The 21,859-nt window shown below is 45.7% G+C and overlaps 1 protein-coding gene across 4 annotated transcripts in view; it reads left to right on the top strand.

Annotated features, from left to right (window-relative positions):
• Positions 1–21,859, top strand: part of PLEKHM3 (pleckstrin homology domain containing M3) — a 122,738-nt gene that overhangs the window by 4,406 nt on the left and 96,473 nt on the right. Inside the window, exons 1-3 of one of the 4 annotated variants that reach the window (XR_005829325.1) lie at positions 1,694–1,859; positions 2,269–2,423; positions 12,062–12,922. Coding sequence is in view for 3 of the 4 variants with exons in the window: in XM_040603612.1 (XP_040459546.1) it covers positions 12,319–12,922 (604 nt within the window). In the remaining variant the exon portion in view is untranslated. Of the gene's footprint in view, positions 1–918; positions 1,101–1,693; positions 1,860–2,268; positions 2,424–12,061; positions 12,923–21,859 lie in introns of those variants that run through there. The other 3 variants (XM_040603609.1, XM_040603612.1, XM_040603611.1) reach the window with 3 other exon arrangements.

Here is a 21,859-nt window from a genome sequence, read left to right as displayed (position 1 = left end):
GGGAGGCTGTTTTTGAGCAGAAGGGTGAGCGTTCTTGAACAAGGCTCTTCTCTTCTGTTCCCTAAAATGAAATGACATCTATGCCCTCCTGCAGCCTGAAATCACTTTTCCACTACAGGTGGAAAATTATATATGAGCCACTTCCCAGAAAACTATCAAAGTATGAGCGTAACATTAAACACAGGGAATTTCTCTTCAACACAGCAGTGAAATAAGAACCAGGAAAGGGAGGGATTTTTATACTTCTCTTTGAGCGCGGTGCATACTGCCTACCTGCTCTCCTTCCCTGACATTCCTGTTCCCACAGGGGATAGACTGGTGTGCCCAGTGCCTCCCGCATGAGTGTCTTGGGCCTGGAAGGGGAACTCGTAATTCATAGTTGGCAGAGAGGCAAAGTTCTGAAGCATCGTCAGACCCAGGAGTCCTAAAGAGCCTCTTCCCCTCTGAGGAGCCCAAGAGATAAATGTCTCAGTAGCATTTGAGAAAAGGCAGGATGACAATAAATAACATGGCAAGTGATGATACTGCCTTGTCCCTGTCCCTTGAGTGATTGCAGTGTGTACTTGTGTACTGTTGAATTAGAATAAAAACATCAATCTTTGACTGTTACCCAGTGAAGAAGCCGTTCATCTTTAGGAGGAGGGCTTGAAATGTATGGTGCTCTAGTAATATATAATTTGTAAAGGCCAAGATTACATAATTTTCAGTCATATAAACTGTTATTTTTTTTTTGTGCCAAAGGCTCCGATTCATCCCTACTGTCACTGAAATGAGGTAACCCATACGAACACAACTTTGTCGGTCGTGCCAGTCACATTTCACAGTATATGCTAAGTGGTCGGTGTGCGAATATGAGAAGAAAAACTACAGATGGAAGTTAACCTAACACATGCCTTTTGTTGTGAATCCTTTTTACAGACCCAGTTCAGCGCCACATTTTCGTGCCGTTACATCTCAGCACTGACCTTGCCGTGCTGCTTGGCGGAGCGCTGCTGGCTCCCGTGGGTTGCGGTCAGTGGAAGGCAGCGTGGCGCCCGCGTCGTGATGCACATGTGGTGCTGCTCGGAGCCTGGCTCTGTGTGCTTGACGTCAAAATTCAGGTACATCCCGAATCCACACACATGTATTCCTTGCTGTGAGGGCATGCTGGGTGGTGTGCCATGCTATCCATACCAATGAAAAAACTCATTTGTAATTGTCTTGTAACTTTTTGTTTTCTTTGGGTGACAGGTTGGGCTGGAGATGGTTTTGCTGCCCTGGGGGGATCTGAATTCACACGCTGTGCTGCTCCCTGCACTGCAGCCTTTGTGTCTCGCTAAGCGTGTTTGCACTTGGGATTGTTAAAACTCCATTTAGGATTTTGCATTTTCTGCCTCTCCTGAAGTCGGGTGTCAGCTCCCTGAGAATCTCGGTTGCTTTAGATGCGTGGAAAGGTGCAATTTTACCCCTTATGTGTGTGTAGGAAAACTCGAAGATTTTGCGATTATTTATTTATTTATTTATTTACGAGGAAGTAAGCAGCTGGTGGGTCACTGGGACGCGGAGCTGCTCTCCCACCGTCAGTAGCTGGCGCAAGGCCGGAGGGGCCCTGGCCGCCGCTACCGCTGCCCGGCCACCTCCGCCCGGGCCTCCCCCAGCGCCGGGGCTGCCGCCTGGGCGGGCGGCGGCGGCGGCAGGAACCTTGGTGCCGCGGAGCCGTTTCCCGCGGCGGCCGGGACGGCTTTGCGGCAGGACGCGGCCCCGCCGCCCGGCAGCGAGGAGGGGCCGCGCCGCGCCGTGCCGTGCCGTGCCGTGCCCGCGGCTCCGCTCCGCGCCGGGCCTCCTGGGAGCACCGGCAGAGCGCGGCCCCGGGGCGGCAGGTAAATACTCCCTTTGGGCTGGGGTCGGTACGCGGCTTGCAGGGTCTGCGAGGTCCCCCGGCTCCCCCGGGGCGGGCCGCCGGGCCGGGCTGGCCGCAGCCCTCACCGCGCTGCCCACCCGCCGAGCGGGTGTGCGGGCTGCGGCGCGGCCCGGGCGCGGCCCTGGCCCTGTTTGCATTTATAGCACGGACACGTCTGCGGTCATGTGCCCGTCTGGAAAGACACGTTCCCGTGCGCAGGGAAGGGCCCTGCGCTTTGGTTCGCTGCCGCTCACCACCTCGGCGGGAATGGGGGCTGCTCCCCGCCGGTAGAGTCAAACTCCAGCATGTGTAGGCACAGCGTGCAGGCATGCCTCTCTGCTGTAATAGCTCCGAGCATGACATAATGCCGTGGTCTTCTTACATTGCAGTGAAATCGCTGCTTTTACAAAAGCAAGCACCCAAACCCAGCCAGTGGAATTAGATCATCTGGAGTCAGATAGGCCCGACAGGACAGTATCTGTATGTGGGCCGTGTGTGCTAGGTGGAGTATCAGCAGAGATGCTAGAGTCGCCGGCACTGCAAGGTAAGGGAAGGGGAAGAAGCTCGAGATTAGGTTTGTGTAAGGAATCATGACTTGCGCCTGAGCTGTTCTCTGTTCTGCAAATATGCACTTACGGCCCCAATCCTGCAAAGACGCACAGACAAATCTAATGTAGGCACTGTGTAGTCCCGCTAAGGGACTACAAAAAGGCACAGTATATTAGAATAAAAGCATCTGAATCTTAGTAGGACCGCTGCTCATAGATTGAAGCAACAGTAGTTTTCATCTCACCACTTTCAAGGCTGATTTATCCAAAATGAGTGAATTAAATTTGGGATTAAAAAACCTCCAGAAATCTAAAATATGAAATGGGGCAGTATGTAGTGGAACAAAGGATCTTAGTAGTCTACAGTAGCTAGATACATCATTCCTGCAGAACTTTATCAGAGTGAAGTCACAGTATGTATTAACATTTTTCATCAGGTGTTTTGAGGTTTCTGCTGAGCCTCTGCTAACCTCTTCTGTAATGAAGTTATTGTTCAGTTTAGAAAATAGAATTTGTGCTGAGTAATCACACAACTCTAGCGGTACATGTGGTTACAACCAGCCTGTGGGGTTAGCTGCTGTGGCAGGGCTGCCAGGACCTGAGGGTTTGGGTTGCTGTGGTAGTTTTTAGAACTTCAGCATTATTTGGATCACTGCTTCCTTTCCTTTCCCTGCCCCTCTTTCCCCAATTAATTTAATGCGCCAAACCACTGTGGTCCTGGCTGTTTGAAAGACAGGAGGAGGGCTTAGTTTGAGGTTTGAAATGAGTTTGTTATTAAACACTATATTTCCATCAATGTCAGCGTTCAACCACTAATAGTTATGGGAAACCCAGGTCTCACTGCAGAAAGGCTTGTGCTGTCCCAGCTGAGCTCTTTGAGTACCACGGTTAGAGATGAGTTGGCTGCAGTCACAGATCAGGGCTACTCATAGCTGTGTGCTGGACAGATTTGGATGTCGAGTATATTTTCTTATGGCCACACCATGATGTCAGGGAAGAAATGTCTCACATGTTCTTGTGGGAGATGCTGTGTTTCTTACCCTCCTTCTGGTCTCTGGGGCAATGGCAGCTGTTACTCCCAGCTGTGGAGTTACACTGGGCTGTGCTGAAGCCTGATCATTACTTCCTGCTTTGTGTGCCTCAAAGAAACTGCCCTGCAGAGCTAAATAAAAATTAATTGTATAGTCTGGCATATATGGTAAAGGATTAAATTATTAAATTGCTGTTTATATTAGCTAGTGCTTCATCTAGAAAGTCCAAAAGTATCTTCTGCATCCTAGTTATAAGGAGATAAATGTTGACTTCTGGCAGCCCCCGGTCTGTATGTCCTTCATTTCTTAAATGCAGCCACCTCAGGGTGCAGCAGGACATGGCTGCACACAACAGCTGAAAGCTCAGCAGCCTGATTTTCAACAGTCTCTGTAAATGGGTCCTGGAGGAGCAACATTCTCAAGAACAAAATGTGCCTCTGATCTCTTTTTTTCTAAAAAAAAAAAAAAAGTTAAAGGTTTTAGGGGCTGTCTGTCTTTTCCCTTCAGTGTAGTTCTAGAAAGTGTAGAGTAGGGACATACTTACAAAATTTCAGTTTGCATTAGCCAGAAATGTTTATTTTTTGAAAAAAAATAATATTTCACGTGGCATATACAAAGTTCCCTCACATCCTAGCAGGAGACAAGCTGGTACATCATGACAGATACAATTAGAAATATTAGACTGAGTCATGTTGGTTGTTGTTTCTTGAGTGTCCAGTTCAGTTGTGTTTCCTTTTGTACTGGAGGTTTGTATCACCCGTCTTGGATACTCTGTTACCTGGCAGTCTCTGTACTACTTGTGTTGAACTTCAGCTGTTTTGTGTTGTGTGTCTGCCTCGCAGAGCAGGGAGGAGTTCTTGTAGTCATGGGAAACATGTAAAATGCAACTTGTAGAACTTCACACAAATCTGTAGACACAAAGCAAATGAACCCAAGGATAGAGATAATTCACTCTTGTGTTGTTATTTGAGGCTACAGGTATGTTTAAGACAATGCGTTCATGCCTCAGGCCAAACCACTGCAAGCTTCATTCTGTTTGTCCATGTGGACTTACTGCCTGAAGTGGGTTTGAAGTGTTTGCATCCAGAGGATCTACAGGCGCGGTGCTAGACCTCAGGAGAGCCTCTGTTCCCCTCTGCCTGATACCCTGCCTTGTAAGGTCAGCCAGCCAACAGGGAGCACACTCAAGGGGGTAGCCAGATTTTCATCTCGTATAACGTACGAAGGTGCCCACATGCTGACGGGTTTGGCTGGCCTGCAGCCTGCACAGTGTGTCACCATCACCTAACTCCCCTCCAGTCAGTCTGCTTTGCTTTCTGTTCATTTCCTTGCCGAGGGTCGAGTCCCAGTCCAGATACTGAGTTTTCAAATGGTTACTCACCCACGGGAAGTGATACAGCCCATGGTTACTCGGTGGTGCTCCCCAGCCAGGAGGGATGTGTGTCAGATGGCTGCAAGGCAAAGGAGTCAGTGATAAAGATCTTGGGAGAGCTGTGTGGCAGTCAGTCTCCAGAAGAGAAGAGCTTTCTGTGGTCCATCTTCCTCTGCTGGGTCCTCCTCACCCTCTGGACTCACTTTGTTCTGGTGCAGCAGGCTGTTGTGTGCTTTCCAGCTTAGAGTTTCTTACATTTTAATTACTGTTTTCAAAGTGCAGTTAAAATTAAAGGTAACATAGTCTATAAGCACTGTTTATTATTCATTACTGTGTGCTCATCACTGGATGAGGTGTTCTTTAGCTGTGGTGTGTTAGTTGCCCACATAGGGAGGATGCCTGGGGAGCCTCCTTGTTAAAGGCACTGGGTCAGATCAGAAGCTGGGGGAAACATGTGCTTCACAGAGTGAGACTCATGTATCTTTGCTAAGGGTCTGCTTCCCCTCACAGAATATGGTGTTCTTCTACCTCCCTGGTTTCACCTCTTTCTTCATTTCGTCTTTTCTCAGTTGGTTGTTTTGTTTTCTGTAGCGTGAAAGGTCACTGCTGGCTTTTAGTTTGACTATGATTGCAGGTTAATTGTACCAAGTTAATTGCAGCTGTTCCTGCTCTTTGCCTCTCCCTGGGTCTAGCAGACAGGATGTGGGAGCTCTTCTTCTCTAATAAATGTTGGTGGTTGATTTCATCCTTAAGGGCAATGAGACTGTAGCAAACAGGTGGGCTTACAACATGAAAATGGTTATGCTTACTTTCAGTTATCCTCTCTAGCACCTGGCCCTATAGCCAAGCATTCCTGATGAGAAAGCTTCTTTCTTCAGTTTTCGTGAGCTTTTCCTGAATATTGTCAGTGGTTTTGCGCAGGAACATTAAACAGAAGGTATTCGTGTGAGACACTTTAAAACTAGTATTTTCTGAAAATTTGAAGCAATTAATTTCTCAGTTGTGTCTTGGGGAAAGAGGCTTTTGAAGAGGGGCTTTAACAATGTGATCTAAAGATAATTATTCATGCCATGCTGAACCAACCATGGACTCACATGGCAGCCTTTTTGAAATGGTGATTCCCTGATCCATATTAAATGTTTCTTGTAGTTTTATCTTCTTTCAAGGCACAGTAAATTTCATCCAGACATTTAAATGATGGATGTGACAACCTTGTGTGCTGTGTTGCTCACTTGTTGTACACAACAGTAGGTCACCTGGAGTTTTGGAATCACTTGGGGAGAGGGCTTGCCTTGTGCTGAGGGAACAAAATACAGCCAGGATACAAGAAAATGGGATAGTTTGTACGGGGACAGTGTGCCAGCTGATGCTTGCTCCCTGGAATTGTCCTTATGAAATTCCTAGTTATCAGTTGCCTCTCCAAATTGAGTATGAGAGGCAAGCAGGAGCGTAGCTTTCAATTGCTGCTCAAAGAACTGGCCAGTGTATGTGTGGAATTCATAACTGCTAGGAGTGTGTTTTGAACCAGGACTGGTTACATATGGATGGCATGCAGCATGATGGATCTGACCGGGGACAGTGTATGCTGAGGCTTCAACCACAGCAGCTGTAATACTGTGCTTCCTGTACAATGAAGGGAGAGAGGGCTTCTGGCTGGGGAGAGAACTAGATGCCATCATGCTTTGAAAAAGCTTCTGGTTAGAACAAGATGGAGAATGTTTGCTGAGTAGGCCTTGCTGTACTGTAAATAAATAAAGCAGCATCTGCCATCTAGTTGCAGCAAGGTGATGCTGGAAAGAGGGCACTCCACAACACCTTAAGGGCCTTGTGCTGCCACTGCCAGTTCTTCAACTACTTCTGCAAGTGTTCTGCATCAGTGATGTATAGAAGTGCATAGGCAGTGGTAAAAGGCTTTGTGTGTGACAGCCATCTGTGCATCCTCATTCTTTCTTCTACCCATTCAGGTGTGCCCAGCTGATAAATATAGCTCAACTTCTTAACTAAGAGGTAACGCCTAAGTCTTCAGTTCCATAGCTTTTTTCTGGGATTCTGCGCAGCAGAGCCTGGTTTTCAGGGACTGTCACTGACCTAAGTGTGTCCCATTTAGGTTCTGGGCAATACCTGGCTGACGTGACCGATAAAGCTAGTCAGAAATCCTTGTAGCAGCAAAACCCGTAGGCTGTGATTTTTCAGAGTACCACTGGAAGACATTCAGGTCACAGGCTGAAGTTGCTCAGGCTGACAGGCGAAAAAACTCATTAGATACTAGCTGCTCCAGCCTCAGTGGGTTGTGCTCAAAGAGGGTATACATCGATCTTTTCTTATGACCTGTTGTTTAGACCAGGCTTGTCACAGCCCATAAACTGCACTGTAGTGGTTCAGGCCTGCAACACAACAGAAATAAAGGTCCCTGAGGCTGCTTCAATTTTTTCTGCTACCAATTTGTGGCCCACTTGAAAGAACATCCCTTTCTATTTTCCTTGTTGGCATTGGAGCTTCAGCCCACAGTTGCAATGCAGCGTGAGATAAGGAGAGCTTGTTCCCACAGCAGGTTCCAGAGTGCTGAGAAGGGGATAAGGCAAGCTCTCCAGTAGCTGAGGCACCCTTGTTCTCTATTTGCATACAGGTAACTTGTAAAACTCCTCTTCTGCTCTTGAGATAAAATTCTCAGAAGCACCCAAATCTTTGCCAGGAATTTGAGCCTAAGAGTCATTAGGAATCAGTGAGACTTGGAGGACTTTTAACATTATTATCTGCCTTTTGCTATCTTTTGCTGGCCAAGAGCTCTGATTTATGCATTTCCTCCTGAACACATTGCCTGTGAACATCATTGGTTGTTCCTTTCTAATTTTCTCTCCAAATACAAGAGAAAAGAGGGATTTCCTATTTATCTGTTGTGTATCACTCATTGTTTTATACATCTCTGTTACCCGCGTACTGAAGAGGAGGTCCTGTGAGCACCAAAACCAACAAGATTGCTTATCAAGTTGTGTGATGCCTCCTATTCCACCTTCCCGCTTTCCTCCTCTGCATTCTAGCATTTTCATATCCATCTCACACTAACCACTTGTGCTGTGGCTAATTTGGAGAGACCCATGTGGTGACACTGACCTCCATAAGGGATCAAGTTTTGCCTGCTTCCCCCTTAGCAGGAAGGTGAGTTTGGGCCTGTTTCCTGTGCATTGATGAACAACAGTTCAAGAACTGCATCTTTAAGGATACTACTGCTTTGTCACATCTAGTTGAACTTACCCATGCAGCTTGAAAGAGAGAGAAGGAGAATAAATGGCAAATAGGCAGGATGGTGGCACAAACCCTGTTTCCTTAGGAAACTAGACTGAAAGGTGCTTCTTTTATTTATACTTTCTGTATGGATTGGTGAGCTAAATGGATCTCTTCAGTCACTGGTTCCTAAACTCATGCTGGCTCTAGCTTTCTCTCCTGCCTGAGCTAGAATAACAGTCCTGAACATAGTGTGTAAGCTGGGGGTATGCAGTGAGTGCCTGTAGTGGTGGTGTGAATCACCTGCAAGATTGCTTCCTACCCTTGCCTTTTCTGTGCATTTTAATTTTTGCTATGCAATGCCTGGGTATTTTCCTTGTCCCGTGGGGATCCAGAAAAGAACATCAGGAAGTTAAATGATCTCTTCCAGTGTACATGCTTTGGCATTTGTCATCCATGATTTTTCTTTGCTGTCAGACTGTGCTGAAACCTAAGTTAAGTCCCTGTGGCTTCTCTAACGGAAGTAATCTTGACTAATGACTAAACTGAACTTCTGTGATTCATGTGGTGCAGGCAGCAATCCTTGCTGTTTACCTCAGCCATGTGAGTAATATGGCCACTATAAACTCACGATAGTAAAGACTTTACTCATGTTGTAAGTGCACATTAATTACCTGACCACTGCATGTTCATGGACGAAAGCTGTATCTGCACTAGGCAGACATACAGAAAAAGCATGTTTCTCAGCTGCTGCAATCCCTGTGCCCAGCAGTTTTTGCAAAGTACAGTGCACCATGTTCCTTCACCTTTTTTTCAGTAAGACTAGTTCCCAGGGGCCTGAATGAGCTGTTAGGTTTGTACTTCCCATAACAAATCCCTGCTTACAGTTGCGTATAGCTTTGGCAGTCTTTAATAGTTTGGGCTGATGCTTCTCTCTTCCTCTCCTATTCACTGCCTTAGACTGACTGTCTTTGGAAAATTTCAGGTGTTTCCAAGAAACAATGCATAAGATAATATATTTTATAGTAGTTTAAAAGGAGTTCATCCTATCCTGTTGTTTGCCTTTTTTTCCCCCTTCATGTGAAGCAAGTGATTTCCACTCGTTTCCTTCCTGGAGGCGATTCTGATGGAGCTGTTTACTGCCATATCAAAGTTTGCTTTCATTTGGCACCAGATTAGTGCAGAAGTCTGAATTAAATTTTTGTTGAGTGCCACTGTCAGAAAATGCCAAATTGTGTTTATGGAGGATATATGATCACAGAATCCCAGTGCTAGTGGGAATTACTGGCACAATTCTTTCTTTGATCCGGGGAGGTTCTTGGCGGTATAGGAAGGGATGAGCCTGCCACCATTGAGGTCACATTTCACATCTTTATTGGGCAGGAAAAACAGAATAGTTTGGAAGGTATGAGTGCTGCAATTTGTGAGCTGTGTGATGCAGGGGCCTGTCATCTTCTCATGACCTTGTGATTCAGCATCTTACTGGATGCGAGGTCAGTTTGTAGTTCGGCATCACCACACTTGGCTGCAAGACACTGGATAGCTCCAGTCTCACAGAATCCAGAGAAACATGCGGCCACATGAAGCTTCCAGCATTTAAAAATGAACCTGTTAAATGTAAGTGCCAATTTTTTCCCCCTTGCTTTCCACCTTTCCTAATGATTTAAAGTAAAGAACAGAGCAACATTGCATCTGCTACCACTGAAACGCTTCAGTGGCATGTCACAAGCCCTTCTGGAGCGATTGCTGCTCCAGTCCCTTGAGTGGGAGCAAAGCTGTATTCTTTGCCAACCCCTGTGAGGCAGCATCTTTGAGTGGGCCAGCCTGTAGCTTTCACTGTTGGTGTATGATTATGTTAGTGCTGATTTTGTTCAAATGAATGCCTGTTGCAGTTTGCAACTTCAAAATATCATTCTTGCTTTAAAGACATGTCATAGCAGGATGTAGACTAAGTGGATGGGTTGCACCACATCATATCCCTTAGCCTGTTCCTGGAGCTCCCAAGCTCTAGGGTACCAGTGAGCAGAATGCTGTTCTGAGGTTGCTGACAGGAATGAGCTTCAAGAGTGAACTCTATGCTGCATTAAGCTGACAATGCAGATGTGCCCAGGACGTCTTTATTTCCCACTGCTGTCAACTGACACAGTTGCACAGCTTTGCCGAGGGTCTGTTCCCATACCATTCCAATTTGAAACCACTGCAGATATGTTTTCCTCAGCCCTCTGGTTGTGGTTCTGGCTCTACCTTCAATGTCTTACTCTACATTTACTTGTTGAAAGTGATCTTAGTCCTGGTTCACCATGAGGCTACTGAAGTGAATCCTTGAAGTGAGATATGGGGAAAAAGTTCTCCGTGTAAAGGCTCAAAGTTTCCAGGGTTATTGAAAGTTATTTATTTGGAGTGTGTTTGCAGAAATCATGGTCTGAACTGCTGATGTCAAACACAACTGTGTCGTGGCTGTCCAAAACTGAAGCAGGGATGGGAAGAAGCCAGCATGTCATTACAGAGGGAATTGGTTTGTGCTACAGGATTCTGTGCCCCCTTCTTGACGGGCTACTGGCCTCCTTACTCCTTGCTATAGGAAAAGAATGCTCATTAAACAACTTTGCTAATAGAAGTTAGGCAAATAGACTGTTCTGGATTGAAAAAAAAAAACCCTTAAATAGAAGTATTATCTGTGTTTGATGATGTTTAATAGATGTTTTTTCCTGCTAAGTGTAAATCTTCATGGGTCCTGGTAGCACTTCAGCAGTGTTCACAAGCTAATGAGCTGTTAATTATCAGGCCTGCGCAGGCTAATTAGTTCTGTTAAGAGTGTATTAATCTAGGTAGAGCACTGAGCTAATGCAGCTTTGCTGCTTCTAGGATTGAGCTGATGGGGTGAAAACTGGGATGTAGATCTCTGACTTTGGGCTTTTCTGCATGTACAGACTCCAGGTACATGATTTCTCCTAGCAGCTGTTGGAGCTGTTCTCCTGCTAGCGCAAATGTCCAGTCTCCGTGTCCCAAGAACTTGCCCGCATTTCTGATTTCCCTAACTGAAACATACCTACCATGCAGTTCCCTCAAGCATGGCAGCACTGTGGATAGAACTTCAAGAGGGTGAGGTTAGAAGGCTGCAGGCTTGGTGAGACAGAAGTCAGCAATGAGACACCCCATTATTACACTACAAGGAACAGAAACCCCCCTTCCTTCCACCTCACAGGTGTGCGCTCAGGTGGGTCGATACAATTCTTCAGTAGTTCTAGCCTTAAAGCCTTTTGCTATTCTTTTGCTATTATGTTATGTCCAGTCAGTCAACAGCTTGGAAGTAAAGATCTGCAGATTTGTGATGGTGTGGGTTATGGCATGTTTTGTTTTGCTGGTAGAATGCATGGGGCTGGTAGTCTTTCTGGGGCTTAGGTTGCCATGTGGTTTCATTTAGGTTCCCAGTGATACTCTAGAGGGAAACTCTTGTGTGCAGTGCTTTGCAGCAGCCTAATAGCATTGATTTATTAGGCAAATATCACAGTTCTCTTTATGCAGACAAGTAGGCCAAGTAGCTGCTGTAGAACTCTTATTGGTCTCCTAAAACTGGGAGTGCAAGCAATCTGAGAGGAGGTGGCAAACTCTTTGAGGCTGATTGGCCTATTTTACTAACCCTTCGTTTCTCAGCCTTTTCTTACAGCCTGAAGGGAGCCTGTACTAAGCATTCCCTAGGTGACTGCATTTGTGATGTTGGCAGTGCCCCTCAGTGCAGCTTTCTAAAGCTTGGTTAATAAATGGCATCCCTTTTGTTCCCTTTACCTTGTGCCCCATCATGCTGTCTCTAAGTTCCAGTTCAAGAAGTGATAATACAGAGTTCACAGAAAGTGAACAACAGAAGCCCCAAAGGGGTTCTTCATACACAACCAGCGTGGTGTCAGATGGAGAAAGAAAAATCAAGGGGACTGTGAGAGAAGTGATGTGATTAAATGTATTTACCTGGGAAAAGGCCCTTCCTGACATGATGTTTTGCTTTGTTTTACAGGTATTCTCCGTCACTATGAGCTTATTTCATAGAGAGACTGTAGCCCAATTGATCAGTGGATAGTAAGTCTCCCATCTGAAGACGGGTTGATTTGGTTCCTTTCTACCACTAAGGATTGTGGCTGGTGAATGTATTTGCCCCACCATCTCTAAATTGATGGTGTACCAAGGACAGATGTCAAGCATCTCCTTCTCTGGATTTCATGTGGTGTCTCCTTAACGCATTGCGACGCCTTGGCTCCACCAGCAGCACAGGATATGGAGGCTCTTGAAGTTGATGACATTAGCCCTGCCTTGGAAGTGACTGAAGACTTTTTCAATAGTTTTGATACTAAGCTTGAAAAGATTGTGCAGCCCTCTGAGGTCTACGGTGTACAGGAGGTGCCGGAACTGGTTGGGCACGAGGTATTTGATCAGGTAACAGGGAGCAGGAATCTGAGGAATGTCGCCTCCTTAGCCAAAAGTAGTCTGTTATGGGATCACTGCAAAAATGGCCTCTTGGAAACCAAAGCTCAAACAGTATTCCCTGCCAAAGACCAGCATGTGGTGCAGAGGGGAACAGCTGCTGACAACCTTGCTTGGGCAGGGGAAGGGGAGACCGCAGCTTTTAACATCTTCAATATCTGCCAACGGAGGAGAGACAGGCCCCGCTCAGTGAATGACATCCTGGTGCAGAATGAGGAAGCCTCCACGTTCAAACCAGGACACAACAGGTCACGCTCTGATATCAGCCATGTAAACTGGGGAATGGTCTTCACCGGCACCTCCTTGCAACAGCCACCTGCGCCTGGTCAGGTCAATAACTGTGCTTTGCTCTCTTACCTGGCTTTAACCAAGGGAGAGGACATTCAAGGAAATACAGGTTTGTGCTGGCGCTTTATTGTTTCTGTTGGTATGAGGACTTTCCTATATGTTTTTAATATTTATCTTGAAAGAGGAGCTGCATGTTCTAAAAAAACAAGAAACAAACCCCCCAAAAAACAACTGTGAGGTGGCTCTTAAGAGGATAGAAATCAGCATGGCTTTGTTGTCAGTGATGTAGCTCTGTCTGTTTGCCTGCCTAAGGATCAGTTTTCAAACCAGTCTTGACTTCGGTTCCTTTCATGCTTTGAAAAATGAAGCTTGTTTTACTTTTTGCTTCTATTTTGTTCAGCTTGACTCAGGAAAAAAATTATGGTTTTTTATAATTTCCTTACCTGATTTTCCCAAACTATTGGGCAAATGGCAAATCCAAAAAAAGGCAGTTTTCATAAACATTGAAGAGTGGCCATCAAAAAAAGGGCATACAAAGCTTTACTGTGAGGCCTGAGATCTCTGCTCTGTTTCTTTAAGAAATGCTGGCTATTCAGTCCATAAACAATTAACAAAAACTCAGGCATGCAATTTGTGCTTGTCAATATTAAGGCATCTCTGCCAGCTTTGTATGGGGTACAGGAAGTCTTGTTATCAGATTGAAGCAGGCGTCTCCAGTGAGCCATATGAAGCGGTGTTTCAGCGAGTGATACTTTTTCCTCTTCCTTTCCCAAGCAGTACACTGGAAGAGGTTGTGCTCAGGGCTTCGGAAACACTGACCCAGTGTCTCCATCTCCATGATTTATTTTGCAGAAGCCAAAAGTGGACTGGGCACTTACTGAAAAGAAAAGCAGTTAGTTCCACAGAGATTGTTATAATCTAAATAAAGGCAAGACTTAACAAAGGAATTTAAAAACCAAAAGGTTGTAAAAGCATGTGTGTGTGTGTGCGCGCGCTTATGGTGGAATGACTCCAGTTATGAATAGGTGGCCTGTTTAGGGTTAAAACGAGTCTTTGGGGTTAGGTTTTCCAGATAAGTCAGCTATTTTGGAGCATGAAAAGCAGGTGTCTAATTTTGGTGTTTGTGGATGTGTGTGTATATAAATATGTATATATATACGTCACAGCACTCCCAAACTATCAAGCTGCAACAAGGTCTTTTACCATCTCATACCAACATACTCTTCATTCCAGTCCCTCTGCTGCCTTCTCCTAGTCTCTCCTCATCCAGGGCACGCTCACGCTCTCTGCTTCTTCCTTGGCTGCCCAACCACTTCACAGAGCCAGCCACAGCTGCACCTTGTCTACATCGGCCAACCCGCTGCCCCTGAAGCCAGCCCACAGCCGTATGTTATCAATATTAATTAACCCAGCTTCCTTCCCCTACAATTCCCCCCCCCCTTTTTTTTTCTTTTTAACAATTCATACCTCATGTATCATCACAAATTTCTTACAAATAAACTTTTCATACAGTCCTCTATAATTCCTCTACATATACACATATGTATATATGCATACACGAACCTCTGGGTGGTTGTGTTCTATTGTGACGTAGTTGCTATATCCCAGAGAAGGGTGCTTTTGGTTGACAAAGGCAAGTATACCTGCTGTTGTTTTTATTAGGGAAATACACTGTTTCCCACAGAGTGCAGTCTCTGTTCTGTGTCCTTCCTGTGAAAGGGATGCAGAACAGGAACGCGCCCAGAAGCCTGGAGACAGAGCTCTGTTTTCGTCAGTGGTGTCCTGGGTATCTCATGGGTTTAACTCAACATGTAGCACCTTCATATGCTCACAGAAACACCAATAAAATCTAGCCATTAAAGGTCAGTACGTGTCCCTGACAGTGTTTTAAGCTTAAATCTTTTTGCCCAATTTCCCCACGCAACCCTCAGAAAAAGATGGGGGTTCTGTGACGTACACTGTTTATGATAAGAAATACCCAAGCCATTCTGTATTTAAAGACCTGTTCATGTACTTACTCAGTGAGAGTTGTTTCAGACGGCCACTGGATCCCTAGCCTATAAGAAGCAAGTCACCAATCCAGCGGGTATGAGCAGCAGAGTCTGAGGCCAAACTGTTCTCCCTTCTGTCAGTCCAGGGCTCAGGCAACTGCAAGAGCACATTGGGGTGCACCCTAATGCGTTGCATTTCAGTGTGGGGTGAAGCAAATTACGTTCCCCCTCTCCTTTACACACAGATGCAAGACAGTGTGATGCAGCTGTTCATAAAAGGAAGCAAAAAGAAAAATGGAAACGATTATGTAGGTTTTTCTTGCCCTTCTGGCAAACAAATTTTATTAGGAACTGCAGTGCTGGGACATCATTGCTTCCAAAGTCAGGGACCGCATGCTGCAGTCTTTGTCCCCTCCTGGGTGAGAGTCTCTGTGCTTTCAGAAGCAGGGCCGTCTGCAGTGATAATCTTCCTTCCGCCCTGGCTCCCATTTAAGCTGTTTCAGTCCACTTTGCTTAGAGGCTACAGACCACAGGGAGATGCACCAACCTTCTGGAAGCCCTAAAAGGGCCTTGCTGTGTCCAGAGTCACGTCTGTAACAGGACTTCAAACCAGTGTCTAGAACAGTTTGATAGAAAACCTGCTGTCATGTAACCATGAGAGGAAGAGAAAAGACAAGAAACATGCTCTGTGTACAGGTGGATCTAACCGTGGGATTCCTTAAGCTTGGTTGTATCCAGGGTTCAGTCACCCCATCGCAGTGTGCACCCAAGGCGTACTGCTTTGGTAGTAGCAGTGGAGTTCAGTTGTACTTACCCCAGCCCCTCAGCAGACACTTAAACTGTTTAAATGTGGTTAATCCAATGAAGATTCAAAGAAGTTCTGTGCTCTGAAAATACGCTGTTTTAACTTGTTTTCTTAACCTGTTCTGTTTAACAGCAGCACAGGTTTTAGAAGGAAGCCATGGTATTTCTTCCCTCTGTGTTTACAGGAGAGCCTGCCATAGAGTTTGCTGCTACTGTGAGCTGAGCTGAAAAGAGAAAAGCAAGAAAGTAGGTGTTGCAGATATGTGTATCTGGAACTGGTAATTATTTTCACAAAAGACTGAAAAATGTGTTTTAAGGTTGACTGAAAGCTGCTGCAGTGATTGAAGGGGTCATAGTGGCTGCAGCCTGTGGAGACATCCTTTTCCAGGGCTTTAATACAGATGAAATGAACGCGTATGAAATACTGAGAGCAACTTCAGCCACTGCTGGTCAGCCCTCATTGCTGTAGAAGGACTTCCATCTGGAGCCTGCAGAGGTCTCCCCGTCCTCCGAGGCTGGCCAAGTTGCTGCGTAGATTAACTCTTCACAGTTTTTTTTCCTTATCTTTATTCATAGTATATTTATTACTATGAGCTTATCTGTTCCTGTTGCTTGCTTTTTTATAATACAAATAAAATGAAACTGGATCCTTCCCATGTGCTGTGAAAGAAAAGGATCTGAAAAGAAGCTGTGCCTTTTGGGGCGGTATCTCCTTAGGCCTGCTGGCAGGAACAGCTAGTATACTAAAAGTGAACACTGTTTGTGCCGGGGAGTAGGGTCAAGAGAAACGAACGCTGTTTGTGCTAGGGAGCAGTGTCAAGGGGGAAGTGGAGCTAGCAAAGACGGAAGTTGTACGCCTATTCAAGGCAGGCTTTTGTATTTCTGGACATGTGGCCTGGGAATCAAAGGGAGAATGCTGCATCTGTAGTATTCAGCAAAAGCTTGCTTAGATCACTAAAACACAATGTGAGCAGTTATCTTTGATAGTCATGTGGATGTTTTCATTCAAACACAGCTGCTCCCAAGATTGTGGGATGCTATAGCACTTTTCCTGGGTAGCTGTTTTGTTTGCCTGCCATGCCTGTGAGCTTGGGGAACTCTACAGCTGTCATTGTGCTGAGCACCTGCACCCTGACATACTGACTGCAGAAGGCTGGCACCTTATGCCTCTCTCCACAGGCAGCTATGGAGGTACCCAGCCAGCCCCACTGATTCTGGCAGTATGTTCTGCCAGGAAGCTGAGCCTACCAGATGTTTGCAACACTATGGCATGGCAGAACAGAGATATCGGAGAAAGGTGATTGCCTTAAAACTGGCCAACAGGCCCAAATTCTATGGTCTCTGATCAAGGCCAGAATTTCACCTCTTTCTTTTGACTGACTGGTTTAAAAAAACACCTATTTTTCCCCCCTCTCTTCACAATTCTTTTATCAGTCTGGGAGCCTAGCCATCATTTGGGATACTTTAAAAGTATGACCTTGTAGTCAGTTTTTGCAGGGGATGTTTCAAGAGAGGCTTGGGACTCTCTTCATATAGCTCTTGTACATATTGCATACTTTTCTAGTGTGCTTTTATAGAGGTAAGACATCTAAATTGGTGTTCATGAGCAACACACCACTGATTCACAGGCTGGGGACTAGGAGTGATCCTTGAGTTCTGAGGAGTTGTTTTCCAGTGTTACTTTCTCTTGTTCGAGTGACTGCACAGCTGTTATGTTGGGGTGTTCTCTTTGTTTGCCAGGTATCCTCACCTTCAGCAGCAGCAGTAGTGGTGGCTGGTACTAGCTCTGTGCCTGTGATGTTGGCTCATGCAGCATTTCGGGGTACATACCAGTGTGTGGAACAGGTTTGTGGTGGTGGGTCACAGCAGCAGACAGCAGTGCCATCAGTTGTTGCTGCTGTTGTCCTGCTCAGGGAGGAGCTGCAAAGACAGCTAGCTGGAAGGAGGAGCTGCTGCTGAGGTGGAGGTGGCCAGAGATCCTGAGAGGTATGAAATACCAGAGGTGTGACATGCAGCCTTCACATTTTCGCTCCAGTGACGGCCAGGTAAAGCGTAGCTCCTGACCCATCTACCAGGGAGGTTTCTGAAACCTAGTTGCCATTTGTGATTTTGCAAAACACCCCCGTAATGCTGTCCTTTTTCTGTGGTATGTAGAAGCTACATAGCCAGGGCAGACCAACAGGTCATTAATTGCCACTGGGATGGCACAACATTATAGGTCTGTGGTTGTTGTGCAGAAGATAATGGTGCTGCCATTTGAGAAGCAGATGGTGTGGAAATAACACTTCTGCACCTTCCCCTCTGGAGAGCAGGAAGCCTCAAACCACTTGGAAATAATCCCAGAGGTATCAAGCCAGTTGGAGAACCGATGCCTTTTCCTGTGGCCGATTTATTTTCAGCATTTAGCAGGTAGTCAAGAAAAAGGTAGCTGTACTGCAGAGATTTGAGGCCTTTCAAGATTTGAGGAGGCAAAAATGTTATTTAAAATAGAATACGAGTTAGATGGCCTCCACTGCAGGAGTCTGTAAGTGCCAGGCACTGTCTGTGCATCTAGCAAGAGAGAGCCCCTTCTCCCAGGAGATCACAGCTTAAATATACCACACAGTAAGGATAAGGAGGGTGAGTAAGGACAGAGGTGAGGTGCTTTGCCCAAGATCAAATGGGAATGTAATTTGGATCACCTGACTTCAACTCATCTGCCAGATGATACTTCCCACTAACTCCTCTGGCTAATTCAGGGAGTGCAGCACTTACTCCCTGCAGGCTCACTCCTGATTTCTCTTTGGGCTTGGGCACCCTCTGAGCTGGAAGGGCCCTGGGGGCTGGCAGAGAGCAGCAGCAGGGGACTAGGCTGGACAGCTGCCCCGAGTAGAGGGAAACATGACCTACTCCACTCCCTTGCCTGGGAGGGTGCAGAGTGATGAAGAGGGGAGTGCAGTGGGAGGTGATGGGAGGGGCTCACATACAGTGGATAAATTCACAGTGCAGAGGACTACAGTAAACAGTGCTGGTGAGTTTGGTTGTGAAGCTGTTCTGGTTGCAAGGGTTATTCTTTATGGAGGTTTTTGCTCTGGAGTTACGACACTCCATAAAACTAATGAACAGAGTTTTCATCTCCTGGGGCAGTGCTGATTGCTTCCAGTGATGTTGTGATGACTTTCATAACTGAATTTTCTGGTTAGTTGCTATCATTCCCTTAGTGATGTCAGCTAACCCTCCTAATGTGAACTGACCCTGTTTTCTTAGCTTTGGCAGTCACTTTATACCCTTTCTTCCTTCTTTTTAAACTGAATTGAATACATATATTAAAAAAATCAGCAAATCCATCTTTCTTTGATATTCTCACTTCTTTTGCAAGTGCTGCTTGCATCTCCTAACTGGTAGTAGGTAACCGTCTCTTTGAACTCGTTATACTTTTGTCTCTGCCAGAGTGGAGTCCTGTTCTGGTTTGGTCTTGCACTTTGGATCCAACCTCCTTCTCCACTCCACTGCCCTCTTGGCACAGGCGCTGTGTCAGTAGGCACAGGATGCTGGTGCATCTGCTCAGCAAACAGTATGCAAGTGTTTGACTTGCTGCAGAGGAGCAAAAAGGGTTGGATGGAGTGGCTGGGCAGCTATGGACTTCAGCAGAGTTTCCTGTATGTTCCTTGTACAATGCCACATCTGAAGGGAAAATCATAACAAATAATTTGTTCAGTTCTTTATCTGTTTAGGCAATTCATTCAGTGAGGAGCTGTTTTTTTCATGAACAGCTATGCATAAATCTGAAGTTAAGGGTTTGCAAGTCCAACGTTATCAAAGCAGGTTTTCCTTTCCCTGTGTCTAAGGAAGATGAAAAAGAGTGAATGCCCTTCTGGTGGGGAGGGGTGCTGTTTCTTTATATAAATTCATGCAAACTCCTGCCTAGTTAGAAGTCCTGTTGCTGTAGTGGTCCCTTGAAAAGAAGTAGCATTGGGAGAAGCAGCCAGTTTTGGCTTGAGGACAGCCATCTGCTGGAAATTTGTGGCTAAATGTCAATGCCATTATTACAGTACCAAGTGGAATCGGATATACATGCCTGAAAGAGATATACCTGCAGAGCCAGATAGGAAAATAGGTGGGAACAAAAGACCATATTGTTAACTAGGAGGGAAATGGATATTGTGGATCTGAGTCATACTGGCTGAGGCACAGTTTGTCCCTGATGTAGCAACCCACACCAAGGACGTGACTAGCCCAACCCAGTTTGAGAGCATTTTGGGTTGCATAGGTGTCTGCTAAGTTCTGTGGAAATCAGAGACGAGGACTATTGACAAAAACTCTGTAACTTACACTAATCTCTTTACTAAGCATTAGAGAATCCAGAGGGGACTGCCACCTCAAGAGACAACCCCCTCAGAAACAAGGCATCTCTGCTTCAGCCCTTTTCCAGGTTACTTGTTATTATTGTCATCAGAAATGCTTCAGTAGTGGAAAACAGGGGAAGTTTTCCTGCCATACCAAGAGGGACAGCCGGTTGTTCAGGAGCATATATCTTCTGGACGTGCTGAGACAACTCCCTCTCCTGTGGTGCTGGTCGCACCAACTGACCTCAAGTGTGGAGAGCAGTGGATGTGTGCTCGGTGCGGAGTTCCTAGCCGGGACAAGTGGGCAGCTCCCAAAGGAGAGGAGAAATGTAGGGGAAGATACTGCCCTATCCCCAGCTTCTAGATCTCTCTTTGTTTCCCTCTGCCTTCTTCCCCCTCTTCCCTTGAAATTAGAACTCCAGATGGCTCAGGTGTGGGCCATTTACTGTGATTATTTCCCTTTTTTTACTCTACTTCAATTTACTCTCCCTGTCTCTGTAGGGAGCAAAAGAGATGCAGTTTCTGTTTGGAAGGTGGATGGAGCATTTGCTTTCTAAGTGGAAAGGTATTATCTGGCACTCTGCACATTGAGGAGATAAAGGAGTAGGGGGTTGTAAGGTGTGTTTGTATGTGCAGCATATGGATTCAACCTGTTTCTGCCAACCTCTATTGCCCAGACCTAAACAATACGAAGCATTTGAATTTTAATCAAATTGGCTGCTGGTTCTGTCCCAGCTAGAGCCAGAGCCAGTGCAGCTGATTCATGGGAGCTTGAAGGGAAGTAGTGGGGTGAAGGCGGGAGAGGGGGATGCCTCTGTGAAAAGGCAGGGAGAGATAGCCTTTCTGTAACTCAACAAAAGACAAGCAAACCTGCGTGCAGATGGAGGAGTGGCTGGGGGAAGGTTACGAGTTGTCCTATTATGGAGAAGCTTGAACTGTCATCTGTACTTGATGGAAGCGAGAGAGATTGCAGTTGGAGCTGCAGAAGGGCTGCCTCCCTGATTGGATTAATAGAAAGGGAAGATGACTCTAGAATGGCTACCCATTATCTGCACTACAAAGGGATTAGTGTGGGTTTCAGAGAAATTAATGGCTTTTGAGTTAGCGCAGAAATACTAATGAATGTCAGGGCCAGAGACGTACAGTGAACAAAATCGGTTCTCTTTTAGTGCGTGTGAGTGCATGCGTGTGTATCTATCCATTTGGGCTATGAAAGTGGTTTTTCTCTGCCATTTTGAGTTTTAGATTAGGCTTTCAGTTTTCATATTTAGCCGAAATACTCTTGAGTAGCTTATTTGTCTGCAAGGTATAGTTATATTGATTTCTTTTCCACCTTTTCAGACCTAGTGCCACAGTAGCAATTTTTAAATTGTTGTTATGATTTTAGTCATATATGCAGGAAATCTTTGTAGGTAGAGTGCTTTGAATGTGGTGTTAAGTGCAGGCTCCATTCTGAGTATGTGGGTAATGTGGGGAAGCTGAGGCTGAGCTGGCAATGCAAAACCTGAGTGCATCCTTCTTGTTAGTGTGGATGGGTGGTAGCATCCTCCCCCTGTTTTTTTAAACCTTATAAGTTTTGCATATCCACATTAAATATATCAAACAATTAATTCTTATGTTTGTTCATTAAGTTTAACTGAAACTTGTCTGCTTAATCTTTGTAAATCCTTAAAGTTGGTCTTCACTGAAGAGCTAGACAAAGCTTTTTATTTTTACGCTTGCTGTCCTGAATCCTCCTCCTGCCCATACACGACACTCACAACCAACTATAGCAGCGCTTTCAGCCAAGGGTGGGAGCATCTCCTTAGAATATACATTACAGCCCAGGTTCTGCTTTCTCACCAGTTGGTGTCAGAAGCCCCTTGGACAGTAACTGAGTCCCTCAAACACTCATAGTTCCTGGCCCATTAGCTGGTGGTGGGGAAG

Source organism: Falco naumanni, chromosome 8 (assembly GCF_017639655.2).
Source record: "Falco naumanni isolate bFalNau1 chromosome 8, bFalNau1.pat, whole genome shotgun sequence".
Classification (NCBI taxonomy): Eukaryota; Metazoa; Chordata; class Aves; order Falconiformes; family Falconidae; genus Falco; species Falco naumanni.
This window is presented reverse-complemented; position numbering and strand designations above follow the sequence as displayed.